Source organism: Phodopus roborovskii, unplaced genomic scaffold (assembly GCF_943737965.1).
Source record: "Phodopus roborovskii unplaced genomic scaffold, PHOROB, whole genome shotgun sequence".
NCBI classification, from domain to species: Eukaryota; Metazoa; Chordata; class Mammalia; order Rodentia; family Cricetidae; genus Phodopus; species Phodopus roborovskii.
This window is the reverse complement of record NW_026126410.1, coordinates 36,833,936-36,846,427: the sequence shown is the minus strand read 5'-3', so window position 1 is coordinate 36,846,427 and position 12,492 is coordinate 36,833,936. Positions and strand designations below refer to the sequence as shown.

The window sequence follows — 12,492 nt, the reverse complement described above, 5'->3', positions numbered from 1 at the left end:
TTCACAAGAAACAAAACCTGGTACCTGCCACACTCTGGCCTCAGTGGTGACACAGGCCTTCAAGAAAGTTTACTTTTCCCTAGGATGAACAAATGAGCTGATTACCTTTGTCTTTTCTTAGGGGAAACGGGAGGGATCAGTAAATCTCTGAGCTAAAGTCTTGGGTTCATAAAACAAGAAGTTTGAGAATCTTTTAGTGCAGGGTTAGTTTAGGTTATAGCTTCTCTATCTGCCAGTGAGGTAAAGGTAAAAACTATGCTTATTTTTTTCTATCCATCTAGGTAGCTATGACTCAACAACTTTGGACGTGTAGAAATTCTATGTCCTTGAATATCTGGGAATGTCTTAGATGGGATGTTTTTTCATGGGCCCTAAACACTGACCAAATGTCTGTCAATAAAAATAATACAGGAAGGCAGATCTCTGCAATTACAATGGAGAGGGGAACAAGGACCTGATAGTGGGAAACAGGTCTCACACTTAGCTCAGGGATGTAATCAATAAAACTCCAAATGCATGTGAGAAATTGTTCCCAGTGAATGATCAGATGGTGCTGAACTGTAGTAAGGAAATCCCAAGTTTGTTATGGAAAGGAATAAGCCACAGGAAGAATCTGCAGCAAGACACAGCCAATTCATTGGCAACATTATAACTCCAAGTACAACTTTTGTACTGGTTTATTCAGAAGAATCCTTAATTCTTCCGAGTTATCTCACGATATGATGGCTATGTGATCTTGCGGCTTGTAGCAGTGCTGACCAGGAGGTGGAGTCTTTCCGAAGGGACTGCACTGTGAGCTGTCTGCTGAGTGTGAAACCAAGAACTGTGCCAGGAACACAACTGGAGGGCACAAGTGCACTAGAGAGGTGCATCAGGGCCCGTGGTGTCTTTCCAAATGTGTAACAGTGAACTTGATCTCCTGGACAAAACATGTTCCTCAGAAAACTAAGACAATAGCAGATACTTTACCACATTCTGCTAATGATTGTGCTGTTTTCAAATCATCTTGAAGCTTTTTAAGCTGATGATTTATGCACTGTGTCACACCCTAGCACGGAGCAGCTATGCAGACTGTTGCAATCTTCAGATTTAGGCAAGAATTTTGATAGTTTTAAAACACATACACATATGCACAGTGTGTTGTTGCAAAGGATAGAAGCTTGAGGAATTTGACTTTGTGCTTATGAACTTGGAGATTACTTATCTGTTTATTTTCCCATTGCTAATAACCAGAATTCTGACAGACGTATCAGATTTACACTAGATACAACAGGACATCTGCAAACCTTAAAGACAGACGAGGATATTTTCCCTCAGCATCTTCAGATTTCTGAAATGAAACACTTCAAAGTAAAATTAAAATTGAATTTCTAATTCCATAATGTCTGCTTACGCTGGTTACATTTTCTCCAGTGAAGTAAAAAAGAGTCACTTAGTGACATGATGCATCAGAGTTCAGAAGAAAGCCTGTCCCTCTACATTCACCAAGTCAAACCCCTTTGTGTCTGCCTGCTGACCACATGCTGTAGGAGCCTTTAAAACATTTAGTTGAGTCAGGCATAGTGACTTATCCTTGTAATCCTGGTACACCTGGGAGGCTGGGGTAGGAGGTTTGTGAGCTAGAGGCCAGTCTGAATTGTAAGCAAGACCTTGTCATGGGAAAAACTGATTACCAGGCCGTCCACCTGTCTGGCCTTATTATGGTCACTGTTCAAGAGGCCTGAGCTAAGGACTGCTGGCATCGGTGCTCTCAAACACCAGGCAAGGAGGTTGACCTGAACTTCTCATCTTCTCCTGCCTCTTCTGAGTTGCGCCTGACAATGGCCTGGTGTGAACACAGCTAGATAACTGTCACTAAAAACAAAATAAATAGCCAGATGGTGGCACATGCCTTTAATCCCAGCACTTGAAGGGCAGAGACATGCAGAAGTCTGTGAGTCTGAGGCCAACCTGGTCTACAAAGTGAGTCCCAGGACAGCAGGATGGTTCTACAGAGAAACCCTGCCTCAACAGAACAAAAAATAAATGAATAAATATAATAAATAGTAAACACATGCACAGGTATGTATGCACATACCATATGTTACATGCACAGGCAAACGGGTTATTTCTTAGCAGCTATTGATTAGTTTTGAACCAGTTTGCCTCTGGGAAGAAAAAAGGAAAATTTTAAGCATGAATGATGTATGGTCATATCCTCTACCAGCCCATCTTGGGCAAAGAAAAAATGAGACAGCTGTTCGATGAGCATCAGCTGTGTCAAGTAGCTTCTAGAGCCCTCATGGGAGTTGTTGGCACTACGTGTAGCCACAGGCTTCTGGGCTTAACACTCTATCTAGAGTGCACAATGGTCTCTAGTGCTGTGAGGCAAAGAGCCTATACAGGTATATGTGTAAGAGTGCTTTCAAAGATTAATTGTCAGACATTTTCAATACTGCATAGGGTCTAAGAAAATAAGCACATGGCCAGTGGTCTTCATTATTACATCTCCTGAAAGCAGTCATTCAATTCAGTGTCATTTTGGCAGAGGCCTCACGTCAGGTGCTTGGAAAGTGGCCACTCACTCAGCTCCTGATGGCTGGCTTTCAAGTTTTTGGAAACATTTCACCTAACTCTGGATTGATTTAGTCATTTTTTCTCTTGAAAGTATGTCATCCCTGACTTAACTGTGTTTAATTTTGAAATGCAGTGAGAAACTTGATATGGACACCCTTTCTGTAGAGCATTTTGGTTACCCCTTTGATTTAAGAAATGTACCGTCTTTGTTATAATTGCTAGTATTTGCTCAAGCAGATGAGATAACATTACTAAGGTGCCAACAAAGAAACTGTGTCTGCATTCCCTATGAGAAAGCAGCTATGGGCCTCCCAGGCTCCCCACTAACCATACTCTTGCCTTCATCGCGTTGGTCCTAAACATGACCTTTACAGATAGGTGCTAGAGTCTAACCTCTTTCATTGGGTGGGTGGGTCTGATGGACAGAAGGAAAATAGAGATTGATATTTACTGGTAGTGTGTCAAACTAAATTATTTCTTTGATTAATTAGTTTATGATCACTTATATAACTAATGCTTTAAATTTTTTTTCTCCAAATTTTTATTTCCTGATTTTACTCATCAAGCAAATGGATTAGAAATAATTTCAAATTATGCCTGCCAGTGTCTTATAGTTTAAGTAGCTCATGATTTTATTAATTTATGTGTATGCCTGCATTATGTCTGTGCCCCTTGGATGTACCTGGTACTTGTGGAGGCCAGAGGAGGGTGTCAGATCCCTTGGGACTGAAGTTGCTTGTAAGCTGCCATGTTAGTGTTGGTAACCAAACTTGGGTCCTCTAAAAGAGCAGCTGGTGTTCTCAGCTGCTGAGCCATCTCTCCAGCCTCAGTTATGACATTTTTAATCTAAGCATTGAGTTGTGGTAGCACATAGTTTTGTATTGGGAGGTAGACAGGGAGAATCAAGAATGCAGGGCTATCCTCAGCTTATCTAGCAGGCTTGAGGCTAGCCTGGTCTACATGGGACTCCATCTCAAAGACAAAAAGGAAGCAACATGATTGGATCTGTGCAGTGGCCACACTGGTCTTTAATACTGGTGACATGAGTTACTTTTGGAAAAGAGGCATTTCATCTCAAGAAGGATCATCTGAGGTGGAAACCCAGCTTGATAATCATCCTAGAAGAGAGAATGTCTGCCTCTCCTCATTGTTTCAACATCTGGGTAAAGACAACAGTCCATGGGGCATGAGTGTGGTGACTAAGTGGTGTACACTTGACCTGATGCCAGGGAACTTCGGTCCTGTTCAGTAAAATGCCTTTTTTCTTTCTTCGCATCCCATCAGATTCACTCTCTGTCTCCAGTAATGATGCCAGTCCACCGGCCTCGGTGGCTTCTCTTCAGCCCCACATGATCGGAACACAGAGCTCTCCAGGTCCCAAGCGGCCAGGCAACACCCTGCGCAAATGGCTCACAAGCCCTGTGAGGCGGCTCAGCAGTGGCAAGGCTGATGGGCACGCGAAGAAGCTGGCCCACAAACACAAGAAGAGCAGGGAAGTCCGGAAGAGTGCAGATGCTGGCTCACAGAAGGACTCAGACGACAGCGCTGCCACCCCACAGGATGAGACCATTGAAGAGGTCAGTCTGTATGGCACACTTATGACTGTAGTCACTTATGCCATTGGAGTCCAAAGGCTAGAGCCCTCCCGGTGCTTTATTTCTTTCGAGTTAAGTGTACTTGCTGTCTTGAGAAGTAATATTGGTTTGTTGGAAGCACCAGTGTTGCATAGCCCCATTTAGGTTTCTGGTTTGCAAACTGTTAAGTGTGTGAACATGCTGAAAGTTGTTAGAAATGCCAGTTAACTGCTTCCCCCCACCACCACCACCATTTGGAACTCTCCGCGTATTCCTATTCCTATGTCACTAAAGTGGAGACATGGAGATAGGACATCAAGGATTGGTTTTCTTTTTTTTTTTTTGCTTCCCTCTTGTCCCAGGAAGCTGAGTTATACTTGGAGAAATCATCCTTCATGTCCCCAAGCACTGACAGGGCCATTGGGGACTTCAGCTTGGGCTCAAGTTCTGCACCAGCTTTTAAAAAAGAAAAGAAAAAGACAGTGACAAACAGTGGCACATTTGTTTGATCTCATTGCTTCATGTGTTCTCTGTTTTTCTGTAAATCTGTGTTCTCTCACTAAAGCTAAAACTCAAATTTGTATGTAAGTAGAAAACACAGGAAATGAATATGCACTTGATTCTGGCCTCCCTAGGCTCTTCTGATTAACTCTTGAGGGCCCAGAGTCTAATCTGTAAACTGGGCTTGGTTTTCATGGCCCAGCTTGAAGGAGAAATTGTTGTTTTGATTTCAGAGAGGACGGAACGAGGGCCTCAGCAGCGGCACACTGTCCAAATCCTCCTCCTCCGGCATGCAGAGCTGTGGAGAAGAAGAAGGAGAGGAAGGTGCCGACGCTGTGCCTCTGCCCCCACCCATGGCCATCCAACAGCACAGCCTCCTTCAGCCGGACTCGCAGGATGACAAGGTAAAGAAAGCCGCACTCACCCACCCCAGAGGCGGAGCCCATCACTGGTTCTATGCCAGCACATCTCAAAGGCCAGGAGGTGCTGGGATGTGGGAGCAGGCGCTGGAAGCCTGGTGTTTTCCCAGCATTCAGCTTGTTTATGTCTGAGAAGTATGAATAATAAGTCCATTTAGAACAAGCACTAGGCCAGCATATGCTGCCCCCATACCACGTGATCGTGTAAATATGTTCAGTCTATTTTAATGATGCTTCAGTACTTCTAACATGTTGTTCAGAGTCCCCAGAGAACAGCAATCTCCTGCAGCCCTGTTCAACACACAGTAGACCGTCATGTTTCCTCCATAATGTGTTTTTGCACATGGATTTCTAGTTGAAATAAGGGTGTGTTGCTCTCCAGGTACTTGTCCCCAACATGCCACGTGTGCTTGTAGGATTAGAACCCTAGCAAATTCATTGTTACACAATATTAGGAGTCACCTGAGCCATGAGGCTCCTCTTTGGACTGTACAAAGACTTCAAGCCATGTCTTGCTTTCCCTTCACTTCTTACATCATTTTACATTATTTTATCCACTCCAATTGTAAAATCTCAAAAATACAGTATCAAAAAGGGAAACCTATTTAATGAAGCCTGCCCACCCTCTCGGCACCCTGGCCCCATGGTGACCTTCACCACGCCTTAGGTGCTAAAAATAGAGCTAGGAAGTAAGTCATCGCTGGTTTTTTTTTAATTGTTGTTCTTTCATTTTTGTTCTGTTTGGCAATAATTAAGTTTTCCAAATAAAATGGATGTGATTTCAGTCTTTTTTTTTTTTTTTTTTCACATTTTTCCCTTTCCCTTTCCTGGCTCCCTTATTGATTTGTCAGTCACTTGCTAGATTTGTCAGCCTGTGTTTGCCAACCAGTATGTAGGACAGCAGTGAAGCCACCACACTTGGTGCCGAGTCTTAAGTCACAACCCACACGCCCCATGTCCCCCACAGTTGAGCACAGCCAGAGCACTTGGGTTCTGAGGTTGCTGGCTGTGTGCTGCAGGGCCAAGCTTCAGTCTGTCCCCTTAGAGTTAGTATCATCCTACACACAGGCCAATCTGAAAGAGAAAGTGCCCGCCCTCAAGCTCTTTGTGTAGTGACTGGCCAGGGAGCCAGCTATGTGGGTGTTATAACATCTCATCAACAGTTTTGTAACAGTCTAAACTATTAGCTTTTTCAAAGCAGCAAAATAACATTTCTTAAATCTGGGTGGTTATCCAAGCAATGGGTAGCAGGCCTTATTGGTTTATTTCCCTCCCTTAAAAGACTGAATTGCTGGAGTCCTGTTTACTGGAATCATTTATTGCTTACCATGCAAACTGGTTGGGTATTATCAGGAGCAAGTCTTCATTTTTACAAACGTCTAGTAATGCTCCCAGACAGTCTATTAACTTGAACTAATTTTTTGTTTTGTTCTGTTTTCTCTTTTTGTGAACTCTCGCTGCAGCATTATGTTGATTTGTGTTCCGTGTCTGTTTTGGCTCAGTTTCCTTACCTTTCCATTTGAATTTTTTTTCTTCGTTTTGTTCATCTCATATTCTAAATTTCATTAGAGCAAACCAGTGTTTGTTTTTGTAAAGTACACATTTTGGCCCACGTATGTAAAAGCCTGTTGTAAAACTCTGTCCGCATCTCTGGGACAGCCAGCCACGTGTCGCATGCATCTCTGCTGTCCTTAATATGAAGCAAGGTTCATATTACCTATGCCCCTCTAACCCCAGCTACTCTCCAGCAGAAGTAATCTGCAAACAGTGTTTGCTAATTACTGAATCTCAGCTCAGTAGCCCGTCCCTCAGATTCCCTTACTGTCACCCCATGACGCCCTCGGTCTAGCCATAAGTGGCATCTGGTAGCTTGTGAGGCTTCCGCTCTTCTGTCCTCTGAAGTTAATCATTGGGGAAATGGATGGCACAGGAAATGGTGAGCTTGTCCCCTCCCCCATCTGGCCACTGCACCCTGGCTCCCTTCCCTTTCATAATCCCATAAACACAGTCAAACCATTGTTAGCAGCCCCGTTCCATTTCTCAATTATTTGGGGATTCACCCACTAAACCTTAAGCCTCTTTCTCTCCTGCTGACCGGGTTCTGTTTCTCTCTTCATAGCGCAGTGCCTAAGCTAGCACTTGCAGAGTTACCGTTAAGATGCCCCCGTACCCAGTCACCATTCTCAAAAGCATTATAGCGTTACATGACTGTGGATTAAAAACAGACATTGTCTGCTTCCCACATGTATCCTAGACAGGTTTTATTTAATGTTTCATGTCAGAATATTGTAAATATGAAAGGATGACTCTAAATAAATGCAAACAAAGACTAAATTGTGGTCTTTTTGTCTGGACTTACTAAAAAAAAAAAAAAAAAAAGCTGGAGTTTGCGAGGGAATGTACTCTCAGTCCCATGGCTAACGTGAGACCTCTCCTCCCCGTTCTTTGTCTTAACTTCTCTCCTAGGCCTCTTCGAGGTTACTAGTCCGTCCCACCAGCTCTGAGACTCCCAGTGCAGCTGAGCTTGTGAGTGCAATCGAAGAACTCGTCAAGAGCAAAATGGTAAGACCCCACACACACCCCACACACATGAGCAGTAGGGCTTCCCCTGTCAAGCAACAAGTTTGTGAGTCACTGCTGCCTGGGCACAGAGGTTTGCCTTTGCCTGGGATTGCTCTCAGATGTTAACTGTGGCTACAGACTACTCTCACTATGACAAGGATTGAATCTAGGGGTTCATCCCTGGCTATGAAGGACTCCCAGAATGGAAAAGCTGGGAGAGGACAGGGTCCAGGAGATTCCAAGTTCCAGCAGTTGAATATCTATCTTCATGTGAACACATCACATTTGGCACTTACATAGCACAGCACACAGAACGATGATTGACAGCTGCAGTGCTTTATATGGGCCTCTATTTCCAGACTTTTGGATATGTATGCATGGCTGACTTTAGCATCTACCCTGAGATGCTCTGTGAGGTACCCCCAACTCCTCTGTGTTTGTACACACACACACACACACACAATTGCATTTCAAAGAAGGGTTTGTCAAAGACCTTCCCACAAAACATGGACAGTAAAAGGATTTCACACGGGATGTATCCAGCATCCCTGAGTCTCTACACTGCAACTTTGTGCTGGGGGCTTCCTTGTCACACCACAGACAGGGTGGCCATCCACACTGTCACAAAAACATATGATCTATGTCACCATCAGAATGGCACCCTCTCTGGTGCCATCGCAGGCGGATCACACTTGAGGACAAGCTGCCAGAAGTAGCCTGAGACTCAGTTGTTTCGGGTCCAGGCAGCTGATGCAGATTCAAGGGCTTGTCTCTGTGGACACAGATGAAGTCTGTGAGTCCTTTGCCCTCTCCTATCTTTCTCTTTTCTCTTCTTTCTCATTATTCAAATGAACAGAGTTCCATCTAATGAGTCCCAGCTGTCTAGACAGCAGAGGGCAGAGTGTCCTCCTCACCCCCAGTCTTGGCTTCCTGTCATCACCCACCTGATCCATGAGCACGACGCAAGCAAGCCCTGACACTCGTGGAAGAACATGTACTTCTAATAAAGGTCACCTGCTGTTTATTCATCAGAGTGCAGTTTTTGTTAACTAACTTGCTGTCCTGATTTTCCTAAATAAGAGCCCTAGCTGGTGTGATTTCCCAGCTCTGTGAGCTGCCTTTCACAAGGTTGCACATGCAGACCTATGTTATCAAGCTCTCTGATGACAAAGAGTCTGTTCCCATTAAGGGAAGAAAACAGGACACATATTAGTAATTTCACTTTACTAATAGCAAGCTAAGGCAGTGACAATAAGTGCCCCTATGCTTTTGTTCTGTTTCTCCAAATCCATCTATTTTCCATTCTGTGGATCTAGCTGGAAGCTTGGGGAGGTTTTAAAGTCCCTAGACACCCAGTGAATCAGGTGAAGAAAGAACTGGTAAACACCAATTAGAAGGTCACCAGTAGGTAACCAATGTCACATTAATCAACAGTGCTTGGCTCAAAGATCTTTTTGAATAGGTTCAAACTCTGCATGAGGTTCTACAGGGGTAAAAGCTCATGACCAATATCCTGCAGCATCTGACATCTGAGAGGAATCTCTCTCTCTCTCTGTCTCTCTCTCTCTCTCTCTCTCTCTCTCTCCCTCCCTCCCTCTCTCTCTCTCTCTCTCTCTCTCTCTCTCTCACACACACACACACACACACAAACAGAGACTGATTTAATGTTTTTATTCTAATTTTTTTGTTTACCTAGCTCCTCTGACTCAATATGAGTTGTCCGTGTTGTTTTAAAAATTTATGTTTTCATTTTATGTGTATGAGTAGGTTTTTCTTTTTTTCTTTCTTTTTTTATTTTTTGGAGGGGTGTTTTATTGGTTTTGGGGTTTTGTTTGTGTTTGTTAGTTTGTTTGGTTGGTTTTTGGGTTTTTTGTTTGTTTGTTTTTGTTTTTTGGCCTGTATATCTGTGTGTGTGTGTGTGTGTGTGTGTGTGCGCGTGCGTGCGTGCCTGCACGCACTTGTGTGTACACCACATGCATGCGGTACCAGCAGAGGTCAGAAGTGGTCTAGAGCTGGTGTGGGGATTCTGGGCCTAGAAACTGAATCCTCTGTAGGAGCAGCAAATGCTCTCAACCCCTGAGCATCGCTCAGGCCCTCTGACTTTTTTTTTTTTTTTTTTTTTTTTTTTTTGCAATATAGTTTGATCGGTTGTTAGAAATTTTGTAATTTTCCAGTTACATAGTCACATCTTTTGTATCTTATGACTTAGATTTTCTTACCTTAACATCAGCCCTAAATTTCTTTCAGGCACTGGAGGATCGTCCCAGCTCATTACTTGTCGACCAGGGAGACAGTAGCAGCCCCTCCTTCAATCCCTCAGACAATTCCCTCCTGTCGTCCTCCTCACCCATTGATGAAATGGAAGAAAGGAAATCCAGCTCTCTAAAGCGAAGGCAGTAAGCAGCGTGGACACCCTCACCATCCTCACTCCCTCCCAGCTGTGACACCTGAGATAACCAGAGATCTGGGGCCTCCCATGGGGGGGGAAGAGTGTGTGTGTGCGTGTGTGTGTGTGTGTGTGTGCATGTGTGGGTGTGTGTGTGTGTGCATGTGTGGGTGTGTGTGTGTGCGTGTGTGTGCGTGTGTGCATGCGTGCATGTGGGTGTGGGTGTGTATGTGTGTATACATTTATGTTTATAGCATATGTATGTTTATGTGTGTATGTATATATATGTGTGTGTATACATTTATATGTTTATAGCATATGTATGTTTATGTGTGTATGTATATATGTGTGTGTGTATATACATTTATATGTTTATGTGCATATGTATGTTTATGTGTGTATACATTTATATGTTTATAGCATATGTATGTTTATGTGTATGTATGTATATATGTGTGTATGTATACATTTATATGTTTATGTGCATATGTATGTTTATGTATGTGCATGTATGTGTGTGTGTGTGCATTTGTGTGTGCATTTGTGTGTGTATCTGTGTATACATTTCTATTGTTTTCCATGTCTGTTACACTTTATAAATAAGAACATTTCATGACAAAGATATTGTCTGTAGTTTGTGGTAAGAAACTCCTATACTTTCTATGTTTATGTAGCCATGAAGAAAAAAGAAGGCAACATAAAATTGAATTAATATGAAGTTAATCAAAATGTGAATATTTCAAAAATGTAGCTTGGTAGCAGTGTTTCTCGGTTCTTGTAAAACCAGTAGTGGTGATGAATGTCCTCAGTTCACACCAAAGGCTTAAACTTAGTCTGGATGAGAGGGAGCATGGATGCTGCTTGGGGGTTGTGTTTGGGTCAGTAATAAGTCCCAGTGACTTGAATGGCACCGGGCACATGGGAAGTGCCAGAGTGATGTTGGATGAAAGAATGAAAGAGAAATTTAGAATATTTTTGTTTTCCCCCTGTAATACTCCTTTTTTTCTGTCATTCAAATAATTTTTCTATAGTTTTTAAAGTATAATTATATCATTGTCCTTCCTCCAACCTTCCATACCTACCCCCAAAATTCATGGCCTCTTTCCTTTCATTATTATTGAGATATTTTTTATATATGCACATAAATATATGAATACAACCCTCTGAGTCCAGCTAGTGTTGCTTATGTGTGTAGTTTCAGGGCCAACCACTTGATATTGATGAACCAACTGAAGGGGACAGCACATCCCTCAGGTTGGCTAATTTTCCCTTTCTCTGCTCTCCTTAGTTTCCTGTAGTTCTTTGACTAGGACTGGGGCCCTGTGAATCTCTCCATCCCATACTAGCGTGTTCATTGGTGTTAGTTACTATTTAGGCCTTGTCTAGGCAGCCATGTTGTTGAGGTACCAAGAGCAGAGCTTCCCAGCTTGGCAACAGACTTCCTTGTCCTCTGGCTCTTCTAACCTTGCCGCCCCTCTTCTGCCGGGCTCCCCAAGCATCAGAGATATGGTTGTGTGGTAGAGGCATCTGTTGCAGCTGGGCACTGTCGCCATCTGTCAATGTTTGCTGCATTCTGACCAATGTGGCTTCCTGTGATGGTCCCCATCTGCTCTAAAGAGAAGCTGCTTTGATGAGGGAGAGATAGGCCTATCTGTGTGCATAAGACCAACTGTTTAGAATGCAGTGAGGAATTAAACTAGTTTAGGAAAGGGGCTGTAAGACCCTATTACCCATAACCTCCTTCCTGTGGGAGGTCCTTAAGTCCAGTTATCTTGGTGCCTCTAGAGATACCTTGCCATGTTGGACGTCATCGTTGTTGTCTGTAAGCATCAGGAGGGTTATTGATTGTCTCTCCTTTGGTAGCTTCCATAGCGCCATCTGGTTCTCTTAAATCTAGTCCTCAGGTAAAGGCGCTCATGTCAGACCAGCTCAAGTCCTCCAAGTCCTGTGCCCCAAGTGAAAGGTGGCTTCAGCAGTAGAGACTTATCTTTAACATCTGGAGGCAGCCAACTGGCCTAGGGACTGTTCTCTTTGTCATTACAGACAGATACACTTCAGTGTGGTGTACACTTTAAATATCTGAAATAGAAAAATTTTCCTGTGCGGCTACTGAAGCCTAAAGTGACTTCATTAAAAAACAACTGCAGCCCCTAATGTCATGCCTCCATAACAAAAGTATGCCTGTGTGTCTTGTTATTTTCATTTTGTGCCATCGATATGCCTGTATGTGTACCTCAGTGCTCACAGTCGCTCACTTAACCTGTCAGACCCACTTACGTAAATTTAATATATTGTTGTACAGTCCTAAGAGAAACTATTCCCACAAAAGCAAATCTGTACATGATAATTCATTCAGAAAACAGTCTGTATTTCTCTTTTCCTAGCTATGTTTTACAAGAATTAGTGGAGACAGAGCGAGACTATGTGCGGGACCTTGGCTGTGTGGTTGAGGTATGTATCTTCTGAAACTTCATAGCCTGAGTCATCAGGGAGG

At 43.3% G+C, this 12,492-nt stretch overlaps 1 protein-coding gene across 4 annotated transcripts in view; it reads left to right on the top strand.

Annotated features, from left to right (window-relative positions):
- Trio (trio Rho guanine nucleotide exchange factor) overlaps positions 1-12,492 on the top strand; it is a 284,459-nt gene that overhangs the window by 242,692 nt on the left and 29,275 nt on the right. For all 4 annotated transcript variants that reach the window (XM_051182600.1, XM_051182598.1, XM_051182601.1 and 1 more), the window contains exons 35-39: positions 3,841-4,133; positions 4,865-5,035; positions 7,517-7,612; positions 9,860-10,008; positions 12,383-12,449. In XM_051182600.1, coding sequence (XP_051038557.1) covers positions 3,841-4,133; positions 4,865-5,035; positions 7,517-7,612; positions 9,860-10,008; positions 12,383-12,449 — 776 coding nt within the window. The remainder of the gene's footprint in view (positions 1-3,840; positions 4,134-4,864; positions 5,036-7,516; positions 7,613-9,859; positions 10,009-12,382; positions 12,450-12,492) is intronic.